General features: G+C 41.6%; 1 protein-coding gene and 1 long non-coding RNA gene across 2 annotated transcripts; both read right to left on the reverse strand.

Moving 5' to 3' along the window:
- Window positions 1-4879: 4879 nt before the first annotated feature.
- On the reverse strand, window positions 4880-6353 carry LOC139433113 (uncharacterized). Its single transcript, XR_011642680.1, has 3 exons — window positions 6244-6353; window positions 5911-6002; window positions 4880-5641 (listed from the first exon to the last, which is right to left on the reverse strand). It is a non-coding gene; the product is annotated as an uncharacterized lncRNA (long non-coding RNA).
- A 1510-nt stretch (window positions 6354-7863) lies between these two features.
- wdr20b (WD repeat domain 20b) lies at window positions 7864-14453 on the reverse strand. Its single transcript, XM_034076038.2, has 4 exons — window positions 14154-14453; window positions 11834-12016; window positions 9915-11378; window positions 7864-9603 (listed from the first exon to the last, which is right to left on the reverse strand). The coding sequence occupies exons 1-4, from the start codon at window positions 14400-14402 to the stop codon at window positions 9547-9549; spliced, it is 1953 nt and encodes a 650-aa protein (XP_033931929.1). The 5' UTR covers window positions 14403-14453; the 3' UTR covers window positions 7864-9546.
- Window positions 14454-15056: the final 603 nt, after the last annotated feature.

Raw genomic sequence — 15056 nt, forward strand, 5'->3', positions numbered from 1 at the left:
AATCATTCATAGCCGCTGCACACATTGCTAGGTAAACAAAACTCTGGGTCAATATATAGAGGCATGCAGACGAGGGAATTGCATCACTGAGAACATTAAAGCAGGGGCTAACCGAGGCAATGGGATTCTCTCTCAATTCATTGAATTCCTATCAAGTGGGAACTATTTCCCTGAGGATGCAAGATAAATGTAGTTGTTTTCCCAGCTTTCACTGTAGACTTTTGATTGCTCTACAAAATGGCTGGGTTTGTATATAATGAATATACATGTGGTTGACAACAAAGGTACTTTGGAGACAGATAACAACATACAAGTGTGTGTATTATTGTTGGTGTGATGTTTTTATGTAAAACATCTCACTTTAAGCTCCAATCCTGATTGATGCCAGCTCAGCATTGACTGGTGAGGCTCAGGCGGCATCAGACAGTCAGTCAGCACCCATCATGTGCTGACTGACACCCTGACAGGCTGATCGGGCCTCTCCGGCCTGCTGATCACTCCCCCCCGCCTCTTCATCCCCCCTGATGCCAAATGGCAAAGGCTGACGGTTTTAATGGCTGTGAGTGCTCGTGTTTCTTCAAAAAGTCACTCGTAAATTATAGCGGTGCAGTTTTACTCCCCACTTGGAATATCAAATATATATGAAGTAGTAAGTTGAAGTATAGGCATACATTGGTAAATAGAGAGACAACAGGATATTCATATGTGACAATGTGTTGCCCTTTTGATCAAGTGAATACTTTTATTAATGCAAGACCATCTGATGGTTATGAGGAAGATCTCTGAGCAATACTGCCCCCTGCTGGCCACTGTAACCCACACATGCTCCAAATTAGGAACAAATCTAAAGGTAGTAATTTACATGGGAGAAATACATGTAATATCAGCTAACATTACTATTTAAGGTCAGGTAAGTGACATGTTTGTGTATTGGTCATATTTTTTTATTTCCTTTCAAAAGTAAAAGTTCGGCTAACTATTACAAAAACACTATTTATTAAGTAAAAGTCCTGTATTAAAATGGATAGGTAAAAGTATGTAAGAAGAATCTGGAAAATGCATATAAAGTATGAAAAGTGTATACAATGCAGAAAAACATGACTGTGACTATAATACTGCTATTTATTATTTCTTTAGATAATTAATAATCATGCATTAATGTTATTAATCTTCCTTTTCAAGTGTTTTTTCTCCCAAAGCACTCTAATCCCCCTTTATTAAAAACCAGACAACGTTGGTTCACCCTTGGTTTCACTTAACATGGCTGATTAGGCCTTCTCAGAGCTGTACCAACTGTGTCTGATTGGGACTTACCACAATTACACCTTTAACTGTTATACCATACCAGTAGATGCATTTAGGTGACCTTCAGTAATCCCCAGTACAGTTCCACCCATATGAAAAAGGTCTAATCAGTCTGAATAACTGAAACAACCTGTGAGTGAGCAGGGTCTTAATCAGGGGCGGACTGGGAGGAAAAAGTGGCCCGGGGATTAATTGACAGACAGGCCCACTTAATGCGCGGCATGTATTGGCCGGCCGGCGACGAAAGTATGTAACTTAACAAAAAACCCTATGCATTTTATGTTATTTTGGACCATTATTCATATAGTAATCACATTATCTGAGCCCTTGAGTTGCCTACACCAAAATAGTTATAGCATATATTTAGTAATTTTAATGTTAACAGATCATTGATGCAATAACATTTGGACCCAATTTGCCTGACTTGACACATGGAATAAAACATGGGCGTAGGAAGCATCCTCAATGTGGGTGAGACAATTTAACACGGGGTGTGAGCAGGTGGTGGACCTCACCTCCTCTAGGTGTTGAAGTTAAATGCATCAATCTGGTCCATTTTGAGAGCAAAACTAGGGACTAAATATATGGCAGTCAGTAGGGGCTTGGACTGTGAGCCGTAGGGTCGCCGGTTCAAGTCCCCGACCAGACCTATTTGGAGTGTGGACTTCTACTTGGAGAGGTCCCAGTTCACCTCCTGCCGTGGTGCCCTTGAGCAAGGCACCGGACATCCCCCTTCCCCCCTCACTCCCATTGCTCCCCGGGCGCTGTACAATAGCTGCCCACTGCTCCTAGTACTAGACTCCTGGTACTAGGATGGGTTAAATGCAGAGAACACATTTCACTGTATGTGCTGTGTGCTCTGCATGTGTGACCATTAAAGAGGGTTTCATCCCTCCCAATTCTTCTTCTTCTTCAACACCCATATAAAACAGAACTGTAAACAGATTAACTTTTTCTTTCAACATTTATTTGAACAGCAAGTGGAGGCAAAAGTGACTGCACCCAAAACAATAAACCTGCTAGCTAACTAGCCTAAACTCAGTAACAGAATGTGGGCAACACGTTCTTCTCCACAGCCGCGCGACCTCTGAGTCAGACATCACTTCCCCCTTTTCTATCCTACGGGTACAGCCGTACAGCCACTCCCCCTGAACCCTGTTGTAACAACATAATACACTTTTTGGAGATGCAGTTTGGGATGTGAGGACATGGCTTAGAAAGGGCGTGTCGCCTTCTGTCCTGCCAGTGTTGGCAGAACATTAATTAAAATGTCGAACTCGGACTTAATTTTAAGGACATTTCGGCCAGGGGTGTAGAGCTATATTTGTTTAAGCACCGGATTGGCAAAACAGGAGAGTGTGTGCACCAGTCTGCCTTGATCTATGTATTCATGTCTGTGACTCTCACAGTATCTGCTGCCCGCAGCTGTTTTATAGAAGGAACACCTCCTTCACTTCATGACATCTCTGCAACACCAGGAGGCAGCGGGAGGGTTAACTCAGCCTCTGGGAAGACGAGCGTGCAGTGCCTTCACCTTCAGAATCATTAGAAAGGCTAAAGAGCGGTGTGGGTGTGGCTGATGTGTTTTAACCAAGCGGCAAACTCTGGGGAAGAGCCGGGAAGCCAATACGGAAGTGTCACACACTGCAGTTCATATATTGGCCGATAGGCGATGGCTGCAGAAAGGAGCAATTTCATAGATAGAGAATTGCCATTTCCCCCCACATACTCTATGTTAAAAACAGATGAATTATATTACCTTTTTTTACATTATTTTAATAGCAACATTCATTCATCTGTTGTCATCTTATAACTTATTTATCTTAACAGCTATCACTGTAACAAAAAAAAGATTTAATTTAATTTTACTATACAATATTTATCTTTACATTCTGTTCTTGCATATGTCTTATTATATTTACGTGTATATAGATTTCTGCCTGCACTAATTTATTATTCTTAATTTAATTTTGAATTTCTTTTATTGTTTTATGTCTTATATAACTATGTTGCATTGTTGGAGGAGCTCGGGACAGATGATTTGCATTGCCATTCCTACACTGTAGCCTATGTGCTATGACATAAATCCTTTGAATCTGAATCTTGGAAACACGTAATTGTTGAATAGATTAACTGCATAGTTAACATGTTTGCCCTCTATTGTCTTTTATAATGCACTCTTATATTTAAAACAACATTATTCAAAAGAAAGTTGAATATCTACAGACCTCAAAAAGTTATTTTATGTGTTTTTGTTTATTATTTTTATTAGGGAACGAGATGCCTGAAAAACACTGCAGTGCCCACCATTTTCTATTTCACCAAAGAACAACAGCCTGGAAGGAGAAGCAGGTGAGTAACAATGACGAGGTAAGTGACACTCCTAGTTCGACTGTTAACAGCAATGAGGAGGTTGCAGATGTCGACCATGGTAGTGGTGAAAACAGTCTTGCTGCTGATCAGAGCAATATCATTATGATACAAGACACACCTGAAGAAGCCTTTGTTGTTCCACATGTGGAGCGTAATGACATTTCAACAGTCAATGCTTGTGAGGAGGATGTTGGTTTGGGGAGCAGCAGCCAACAAACAGACTCCGCCTCTGTTCACTCACTTGGGCTTTAAACTAAGACGGGTCATACTGAATAGTTTGTGCACACATTTTTAACATGTGATCTTTCTTTCATGTTGGACGCTTGAGGGAAGTTGCAACGCCTCGGCCAATGTGATGTCTTCTCCACGTGAAAGAGATTGAAGGCATAATTTATAACTTGAGACCATTTTCCAAAAGTTATGACTTGTATTGGCTTAGATAGTAATGGATTACAACACGAATCAAGATCGTATAGAAAAAAATGAAAGTGTAATCCTTAGTTACATAGGAAAAGATGTAATCGGATTAGTTTTACTTTTTTTAATAATAGGGAAACTCAGGATTACAATCTTATTCAAAACCTAAAAAGAGCATATATATGTAAAATGATCAAATTGTATCTCTTCTCTGGAAGCGGTACGGTTCTGTAGGCTAATACTTTAAATGTGAATCTATACACCTACTGCCTGAATCTGCTTTATGGTATTATATTATACATTTGAAGTAAAAAAATCATATTAATATTTCTTCTCTCCTGTGTTTATTTGCATTGCATTTGATATTGAGGTAATCCAAAACAAAAATAAAGTTATCACGTTACGTTACTTTTATATCTTGATACTCACATTAAGTTACTGGTTGTGTTTTTGGCAAGTAGCCCTCCCAACCCTGTACATAAGTTATATCATTTTAATTACTGATACAGTTGTTGCACATCTTTAATTTATTTTCTAGTGTACTTAAGTCATACAATGATTCGAAACCTTTACTTTTCATAAAATGCAAGATGTAACTTTCAATGTGGCTTGTGTATTTATCACATTTTCAATGTGAAATAGATCTGATTAAATAAAGAGTAAAAGCACAATCTTAAATGTTGACAGTTATCATTTTCCTATGCTTATTGTTAATGTAGTGGTGTTATAAACAAAATGTTGTCCTAAAGGAAATTAAGATGTTTTTTATTTGTTGACAACAGATTTAAAGTTGATGCTCACAACATGTGGGAACATTTATGGAGAAAAATGTTTCTGGAAGGAAAGCAGGAACAGAGGAAGAGCAGCCATGTTAACAGTGTTATGGCTACAGATGTAATATCCAACTCAACATTAGCCATGACAGTCTGGGCTTAGCAAGGGCCTTAGAATACATACCCTAAAGGCCAAATCCCAAAACAGTGATACTGACATTTTAGCAGTTCAGTCTTTGGAAGTGGTCTTTCAGGCAATTGGCTAGTGACTTTAAAAAAATCATTTCCCCAAGGGGTGAAATGAACTCCATCTCGCAAAAACAGCCCAGGACTGTCATGTCTAATGTTGGAGTGTTCAACAATGGCACCATTTAGGCTATGAACAAAAGTAGCCATAACACTGTTAACAAACTTCCGGGCCTTGTCAATTTTGACAGGATTTGCACCAGCCCTCCACCGGCGCCTCTGGGAGAGCATGATCTTCAAGCCAGGGTGCCGATGGTGAAGCTGGTGCAGGTCCTCCTTCATCTGGTTCAGCAACTGAACACTGGGCACATCCCCAAAGTCATTGCCGCCACAGTGGATGAGGAGGACATCCGGGACTGCTCTTCCTCGCAGGGAGTAGGAAAAGAAAGGGAGGACACCTCTCCAGCGCAGTCCACCCCAACCGAACCAGCACACCCTCAGGTCGAGGCCAAGGTTGCTGCTGATGGTCTCTGTAGCTCTCTGGGCTCCACGCCGGACATAGCTGTCTCCGATTATCCATACAGTCACTATGGGAGGAAAATAAATGAGAGTAACAAACGCTTCAGATCATGAGGAATATCAAATAAAGGGTTGCTCATTTTGTTCCTTTGACAATAACATACAAAATAACTATGAAATCACACCTGTATGGTTAAAAGTAACAAGAGAGCAAAACCTCAAAAAACAGATTAACAGCACACAGTTTATATATATATTTATATACTGTGTGCTGTTTATCTACAATTGTGCACACATGTATATGTATATGTATAGTATGTTTGTGTGTAATGTCAACCATCTGAAGTCCTGTAAAGTAAGCCAGGACCATCAACTTAGAGGTTGTGCAGTTTGGCGTGGAGGAGGTTGCCATCTTCTTTTTTCTTAATGCTGAAATAAATAAAAACGGTTTAATCAATATAAAAGCACCTTTCTTTTTCTACAGTCATATTTCATTAATCACATTTAATTCACGCAACACTGGCCATATCTCTGCTAGTTTACAAAGTTTAGTTACAAATGACATTTATATTTGAAAAAGGGTGAAGCACTTAAAAAACAATTGTATAGTGTAGGTTCAAGAACATTTAAATCAAAAGGACAAGTTTTGTAAAGTTACAGGGTATCTTACCTTCAGAATATGCCGGGAACGAGGAGCAGTGACCGCAAGCTGGGTTGTTAGCTTATTACTGAGAGCATGTTAGCTTAGCTTCTTAGCCTGAGCTAGGTCTGGAACGTCACGCTCGGTGGCAGCACTTACAAATGTGGGCCGGTAGGATTTTTTTTTTTTTTTGTTCGCCCTCCGGCCCACACACAGCACCGGCCCACCGGGGAAACTCCCGATATTCCCAATGGCCAGTCCGCCCCTGGTCTTAATACATGGACTTTGGTTTAACCCCTCATGTAATTTCCATTATGGCTAAAGACTGGAGTCTAATTAGCAGATAACTGGAAACACCTGTGTGGCAGGACCTTTAATAACGGACTCATTTCAGTTCAACTCATTCCTAATTGAGGTGCAATCATGTCAGGACATGACCTGCAAAAGGGACAGTTCACCCTTCAATAAAAAAAAAAGTATCCTCTCATTTTGATTTTTTCGTGTGAGCTTTAAGGTTAGCTAATATATTTCTGTTAATATAGTAAGGTATAGGTCTCGCATATTTGAGAGAAGGCATTTCAATGGATAATATCTCCAAAACTCTGCAACTCCAAAACAATCTATAATATGTATTTCTGATTTTGGGGAACACTGTCCATTTAAAAGAGTTATAATCAACTAGAATTAGTGAAAACCCTGTGTGAGTGTGCAGGGCCTTTGGTTTTATTCCTCATGTCATTTCCAGCACAGCTCCCCTGCTGAGGCTTAATTAGCTGCTAACTGAAAACACCTGTGTGGCAGGCCTTTAGTAACCCAATTAAATAGAATAACTGACTAATTCCCCCCCCCCTAAATGTGATCATGTTAGGCCAGCCAGACCTCATAAGTCTTATGCTGTTTCGTGTTCCAGGAGCTTTGAACAAAATACAGCACCTTCTTAACATACATTGTCTTATACCTTATGGCCATTTTACAAATGTCAAACCTGTACTTGTCATACATGACTGTATTTTGTTTACATTTGAATTAATTTCCCCCAAATTCAACCCAATTTGTAAAATACAAGGGTTTTTCTACAGTGAAAATATTCCTGTATTAACATGTCATTATCATTATTATTGTCAAATTGTCTTTCTACTGTTTCTGATTTTATGTAAAGCGTCTTTGAGCATCAGGAAAAAGCGCTATACAAATCCAATGTATTATTATCTTAATTTACATATTTACCTTTCTGCAACTGTTTAGTTTTAATGGCCATGTTCTTTTTAAATAGTATTGCCTCTCCTGAGTAAGTGTATTTGCTTCTTCTTGTTTTTGGAAATTATCTCTCAAGTATAAATAAAGGCTAATTAAATGAGTAATATGATTATAGTCAAATGTTCAAATGCTGGCACACACTATAGCTGAGCCCCATGCTACTACAGTAATTGAGGTCCTACTTTTATGTATGGATGCCAGCCAAGTGATACGAGTCAGTGTTTGGTCAGCAGGAAACCTATTCAATTCATGTTGTCTGCCGAGCCTGACCTCTGACCTCATGTGGAGGGAAGCATGACGGTCTATCCCCAACTAATGAAGACATTTATATGAAGACATTGATTCATGCGGTGAGCACACACACACTTAATAAAGTGACACAAATGGAACATGTAATCTGTCAAAGCTGTTTTAATAGGCGTCACATGGAGGAAAAGGCTCCCACTGTTAATATCCTCAGTCTTCCTATGTGGGAAAAAACACGCTCACCTCAAGCACTTCCACCATCGTGATCACCACCAAGTGCTCACGTTAGTCAGTTGGTTTTCAACAGTGTCAAATGTTTTGTTCACAAGTTCAGCATCAGTTCAGTAATTATTACTCACAAAAGCAGGACCGACCGCCCTGTCCGCAGAACATGGTTTTCAGTCTTATTTGTTAGTTAAAGTGGATTCACACACATGTTGATGGATGGGACTAGTGAGGGGGAACGTATGCCAGCGTTAGTCTTCCTGTGGTTTACCTGAGCTCGGAGTGATGTCTGAATTAGACCGCTGCGTCTGCGCCTACCTGCCTAATGTTGTAAAAGTAATCTGCAGCGACAGGCTAGCTAGCATTTAGCACTACCTGTTAGATAAGAGGACTCCATAGATGTCTCTTATACCAAACGTTTCATTAATAAAAATACACCTGAATTCTCTTTATATGTACAACAGAAAAGAAACACCTGCATATTCAAGATTCATTTTAATATTAGGTATAGATCTTCTGTATTAGAAATATCACTATTTTCTGAAATGAGGATCCTAATGTAATAATGATAATTTCACCCATAAATCATTGAAGTACAATATTTACATATAATACAGAGCCCATTTAATCTGAAACAATATTAAAATAAATGTTTAATAGATACAAAGGTGTTTTTTTTTTAAATTCTATTTATATTTCAACCTTTTCATGGAGTCCTTACACACTCCAAAAATGTAAAGCCATTCTCCTCTAACAAACTATTAAGTGCAAACAATTTTTTTCCATATAAAAAACTATGATTGCAGCATCCAGCGTTGAGACAGAGGGCAATAACAAGCCACCCTCCCTCCCTCCCCCAAAGTGCTTTCAAAACTGTCTTCAAAATATGTTGCTTACAGTCATGAATTCAAAATGGGGGGAAAAAAACAAAAAGAAAGAAAATCTGTGCAAATACACTTTAAAGTGTGATACCACTGATTAAAATATTTGTAAAGGAAGTAAAAACACTCTCCTGAACAGGTGTCAAGACTGGGGCTGCACCAGAGATCGCCCAGGAAGTGAAAAATGAAAGACTCAGCTTCCCTCATCTTATTCCCTTTATGGATGACATTTGAAGAAACAAAATATAGGAACGTTTTCCAAATTAAGCCCATATAAAAAGGTAAGGTTGAGGCATCACCACAATGCTTACAGCATGTCTAGTCTTTAAAGATCTACAGGCACAAAGGATTGGGTACTAGAGTTTTTTTCAGACTAGACACGACTTGATATGACCGTAGATGGAACAATGAGCCAGTCAATCCCTCCTATAAACCTCCTGGACGATTTAAAGCTTGCCATCTCACTTCTAGTAGCCCCCTTGGTTACGCCCGGACTACAAAGGAGGGGCGTCGAGTTTCTAACCCTGGCTTGGCCAAAATCGGTTATCTAAACATGATCACTAACACATAGAGAGCATCTGGTTGGGTTGCCGTGATGAAAATGAAGGTTACACTGGAGGTCGTGTGGTGTGTGACAGTGTATGAAGAAGCGCTGCAGGGCCTTGGCCACGGTCATCCCCGTCTCTGTTGCATGGAGCTGTCATTAGCAGCGCCAGCACTGGGGCTATACTACTGTTCCACTGGGGGAGTTGGCTGCGTTGTTTTGAGATGATAGCAATCCCTGCGGAGAGACAGATAACACACATTGATAACAAACAACAGTGTTACTTGAATGTATTAAAAGAGGCTAGAAGAATAGTGAGGTTAACTGTCGGAGAGGATGTGCCATTAACCATCGAAAAAGCTGAGGTGGTGGGGGTGGTGGGGGGGAGTTTAGTGTAAATCTTGCATGAAATAACCAAAAACCTTTTGTCTGCACACAGTAGCGTAAATGACTTCTGAATGCAGCGAGAACAAAAAAAAGCCTGTGCTCGAGACAGTGTAAGTTAAGAGGCGTCACATGACAGTATCCTCGAGAGGCCTGTCACTCACCACTTTCCCAGGCCTAGCCCATGTGCAAACGAAACCCTCCTGACAGGCTGTTACCAGACAGTCCTCAAGGAAGATTAACACAGTGAGTCTCTCGTGAGCGATCTTCTTGCACACCAGCGGCTCGAGCAGCGGCAAGTCCTCCATGCGCGGGCACAGCGTGGTGCCCAGAGTCTTAGCTGCTTCTGCTTTTGCCGTCCGTGTGGAGCTAAGCTGGTTGAGCTTGTCGCTGCTCTTGCTGCTGATGTGACCCATGCTGTGGTTCCGCTTGTGGTCCTTCTCGTGGCGCTCCTTGCGCGAGTCGTGTAGCGACAGCGTTGCGAACTTGCTGACGCCCGTGGCAATGAACGCACTGTCGATGATGCTGTTGCCCTTTGGGGTGGGGGTGGGGGTGGTGGTGGTGGTGGTAGTGGTGCTGCTGTTGCTGCTGCTGCCTGTGTGACTGTTAGGGGTGCTGCCCCCTGTTGGGTTGGAGGAGTGTGGCAAACTGTTGGACCGAGGCAGGGTGCTGGGGAGGGAGTTAGGGTTGGGGTTTCCGCTGGTGCTACTATTGCTCGAAGTGTCTTTACCATTGGTGCCACTGGGAGTGGTGGCAGGTACAGTAGTAGTAGTAGTAGTCGTGGTTGTAGTAGTCGTTGTGGAAGTGGTTTGTCCAGTGGCTGGAGGGCTCGTGGCACTCATAACATTAGTGTGAGTCCTAGTGCGGGACAAAGGGAGGTGAGGGAAGAGAATGTCCTCTGTTAGGTCCCACAGACACAGCTGGGTGTCCTGGCCCACCGAGCCGAACCTGTAGGTGACGCTTACAGGCCTACTGTCCGTTGAGTTTCTCTTAGAAAGTCGAGAATGAGCGCTGTTAGCCCGGTCTCTGCCCGCACCGAAGTGAATCTGCTCATGGAACTCCTCGTCACTGCCGCTGAACTCAGCAGGAGGGTCGCCGTCCTCCACGCTGGTGGTGCAGTGGTCAAACGCCACCACGCTCACCCACGACTTGTGACCGTGCCCCCGAGCGATCACTCTGCAGTCCGAGAACGACCACACCGTCACCAGGTCGTCCTCCCCTCCTGCCACGATATACCGTCCGTCTGGGCTCCAGCATACACACAGTAAGCCGCCAAAGTAGCTCTTCATTGTCCCGTGGAGCTCCGCGGCGTCGAAGCCAAACACCCGCAGGAAGCCGTCCTGGCTCGCACACGCCAGATACTTGCCATCAGGGGAGAAGGCGAACTCGTTGAGCGCCCCTTCGCCCACCGTCCAGCGCAGCAGCGGGTTGCGAGCCGACTTGCTCTTGCAGGTATGCACTGCATAGTTTTCTCCCTGCTTCAGGAGCTGGTAGTGAGGCGCTGTGGTGCCGCAGGTGTTCTCCACGTTGTACAAATACATGCTGCCGCTGGAGTGGGCCACCAGGAACAAGCTCTCCGAACCAGGAACCCATCGCACACACGTTACTCGGGACTTGTCTATAAGTCTCTGGGGGGAGAGGGACAAAGAAACAGAAAGAGAAAATAAGACACTGGTTATTTCATTATTTCAACAGCGGACAACTAAAACTCAATGTTAGTAATCAAGCCTAAGCAACATAAGCTCAGACGCTGACTAGAACTAAGAATGAACAATTATTTTACAAATATATTTATCTGATCACCCTATCACCTCTGACAGAACTTTGAATCAATCAAATCTTCAAGCTGACAGCAAGCAATACAGTTAATTGTTTTGCCCTCCCCTAACAATCATATGGAGAACAGCAATGCAGTTAATTAAAAGAGCCTAAGCAGACATGCTGCCCCACCAAATAAATCAAGACATTATTTTTTTATAAAATCTTAGTTAGTACGTTAAAAATCACATTGATGTTGTTCTTGGAAAAACCATTGTCAATCATCCCCTCCATAAACATGTCTCCAGTTGGCTATAGAACCCACCTCCTCATTGAAGAGTTTGCTGGTTTCCTTCTTTATGGGGTCGATGAGCTGCACCTGGCCGGCAGAGAAGCCCACCAGCAGGGAGACGCTCTCCGCTGTGGCTGTGATGGGGTTGAAGTCATGACATGTGGGCTGCGTTCCTTTGTATATCCTCTTGTCTATGGGTTTACTAAGATCGGCAGCCTAGACAAAGACAAATACACACAAATGAGTATGATTTTGACACTGCTTAGAAAAGACAAGCAACCATTTTGTTCAAACTCATTTATATTTCAGACACTCTCCTTCAAGGCGACCTCCAATACTTCACAACTTGGCGCTAAAGTTTATCCCAGAGTTCTTCTCCAAAGGTTTCTTGTACAGGAAGGTTGACATATAATCTATTTATATAGTGCAGTCGCAGTAAAGAAATGACATTAGATTCTCTCAAACACCTCCAGGGGACAACTTATCCCAGATCAGGAACCTAGAAATGGGATCAATTAAAGTCTAAGACTCCTAAATCTTTCTATACCTGCTGGGACAAATATCGCAAGAGCATTGTTGGCTGGCATCTTCTCTTTGTTGATGTCTACTAAGTGCCAACCGAATGTTCCTAATGCATGATGAGAACGAATTGTGACACATGGAAAGTCATTATCCAAAAATAGAGGAAGACCAGCAGAGGCAGACCTTAGAGGTAACTGTTTAGTGTGTTGGTTGAAAACAGAACTCAAGTCCAACATTAGTGATTAGATTAGATTATTCCAGACGTAATCAGTTCGAATCTTGTAAGCTTTAATAAAATGAACCATTACCATCAAAACGGATCTTATTTATTACTGAAGAAATGTTGAACTGTTTCGTTATTGTAGGAAAAAGGAAGTTGAGATCATTCTGTAATGAGTCTAAAAGGAAAATACAAATATAGATGCTAATCTCTTGGGATCTATTTTCATGCATTGAAAAGGACAGACGGAGATAAATGTTAAGGGATGTATTTTAAAAGCTGTTAGTTTTGTCAAGGACAGGCTGCTCTAAATAAAATAAAATTCTAATCCCAAAAGGATGTTAAGGTTTCCAATTGGCAACCAAATTCAAAAGAAGCTGGTTCCTGACAACTGACTGGAAGTTCGACACAGTGCATTTTTGTAGGTCAATTCAGTGAGGGAAGTGTACATTTTTAGAATGAGAGGGCATGACACACCACAATCATTTAAATTAAACAGATGAAGGAATAGATATGCAAAGTTTCTCCACTTTGGATAAATGGGAGGGCCACACAGTAATGTTGACAACTTGTTTCGGTCTTTCATTAGACAAATTACTTCTCTTTGTGCTGTCAGAGCTGCAATAAAGGCTTCAATATTGGAGACCATGCCACATATATATATATATTCAAATGCAGGTCATAAAGTCAATTGCAAGGGAGGGAGGCTGGCACAATAAGAATCAGTCACAGTGAGTTAAACAAGAACCACAACACAAAAAATGCATTACCAGTTACTAAAGTATGATTTTTGTAAGTCGAGAACAGCCCTAATAAATACAACTTCCCTTGTTTGATTTGACTGGGCTGAAAGATTGTGAGAGACCACCAAGTACACATGAATTGTAGAAATAGCAGCAGCAGAGCTCTCACGGGGAGAATAGGCTGCCATTGTTAGATTGCGTATTCTGTAGCTGATCCAGGGACAATCACTGACTCTCACAGTCCCCATCCCTGCTAAACAAGCCCAAACGTGGCTTGCTGCAATGACATCATCACTGTGTGCAACCAAACAGTGGATCTTATTACATCACATCCAACTCCTGACAGTAAAGTGAACACATCCATACATCACGAATAACAACCCCCCCCCCCTCACCACCACTCCGACAGCTAACAATGTGACCAGTTAGTTCTGTAATAGATGTACCAAAGTTGACCCTGCTGGTGAGCACTGTTGACAACTTGCCTCCCCTTCACCATTTAATTAAAGCACGAAGATAAACAAACACATTATAATACATCACAAGCCTTTTCTCACGTTATCCACTGTGATGGAACATTTAATGTCACAGCTTATCACTGACTGAGATCTTAAAATAACCAGCGGACTGTGAAGCGTACACAAGTCACGCCGAAGCAACAACAAGTACTGTGGCGATGTTAGCTAAGAATGCTAATTAGCTCGTAACTTAGCTAGGTCTGCTACATGGCCTTGTCTTGACAAGCTGCGCACTTCAATGACAGAAGCTAGGAGAGTTGACAGCCGGGGTGCAACACGTTTCAAGATGCCACACTAACGGGCTGCTCCTGGACAGTGCGGGCTTGGTTGCTGCAGTCTTTATTGTTTACCTTTCTCACGCCTTTGTAGATATAAAAGTAGAGTTCCCGGCCCACATTGAAACAGATCCTGTCGCCGTTGCCGGACTGGTCGTTTACATTGACGAAGGACACCTTGACGGGATTGGAGCCCTGCGAGTTGAAAGGCACCCTGTTCGGGCGGCTGTATTCGGAGTGAGTGAGGAGTTTGTAGACGCCTTCTCGGGTGGTGAATTGAGTTTTAATTTCGTTCATCTCCTTCCCTCCTCCCTCCGCCGCCATCTTGGAAATTGGCGTTCATCCTTGTCCGAGCCCCGGATGTTAGCGACAGCGCATGCGTTGCAGCGTTGAAGTTCTGCAGCCATGCGTACAGAGAATATAGTCATGTGAGACAAAACTAGAAAAATAAACATAGTGTATAAAAACCCAATGAATTATAGACTTTATAGATAAAGTAAATCTATTTAATGCTGTTTCCTTCTAAAATAAAGATAACAACTAAGTAGCTGTAATTATAGGCTGGACAATAGGCACATATATTTATATAAAAGTGATATATAAAGTCACAATTGTATAGAATGAATACAATAAGCATATATTATATTTATTAAAGGTGCAATTGAATTTGTTAACCATCACCATCAAATGTTGTAAGCTATTACTCTTTACCCAGGGAAGAAGCAGCAACAAATGGTCAATCTTTGTATGATTAAAATATAGAAAAGCAATGGTTTAGTGTAATTAAAATAAAGAAATCAATGTGGTCACACACAATAAAAAATGTGTTTATAGGTGGCACCCAGGCGTTCTGTATGGCTCAATAAAAAAAAGTACATTCACTTACCATTTTATTCTAACAGACTATTTAACCTATGGAGAATCTGGCTCATTCCTTCAGAAAATATAATCTTAAAGTATTTGCAACAGTTCTTCATG

This window comes from Pseudochaenichthys georgianus, chromosome 24, assembly GCF_902827115.2.
Source record: "Pseudochaenichthys georgianus chromosome 24, fPseGeo1.2, whole genome shotgun sequence".
NCBI lineage: Eukaryota > Metazoa > Chordata > Actinopteri > Perciformes > Channichthyidae > Pseudochaenichthys > Pseudochaenichthys georgianus.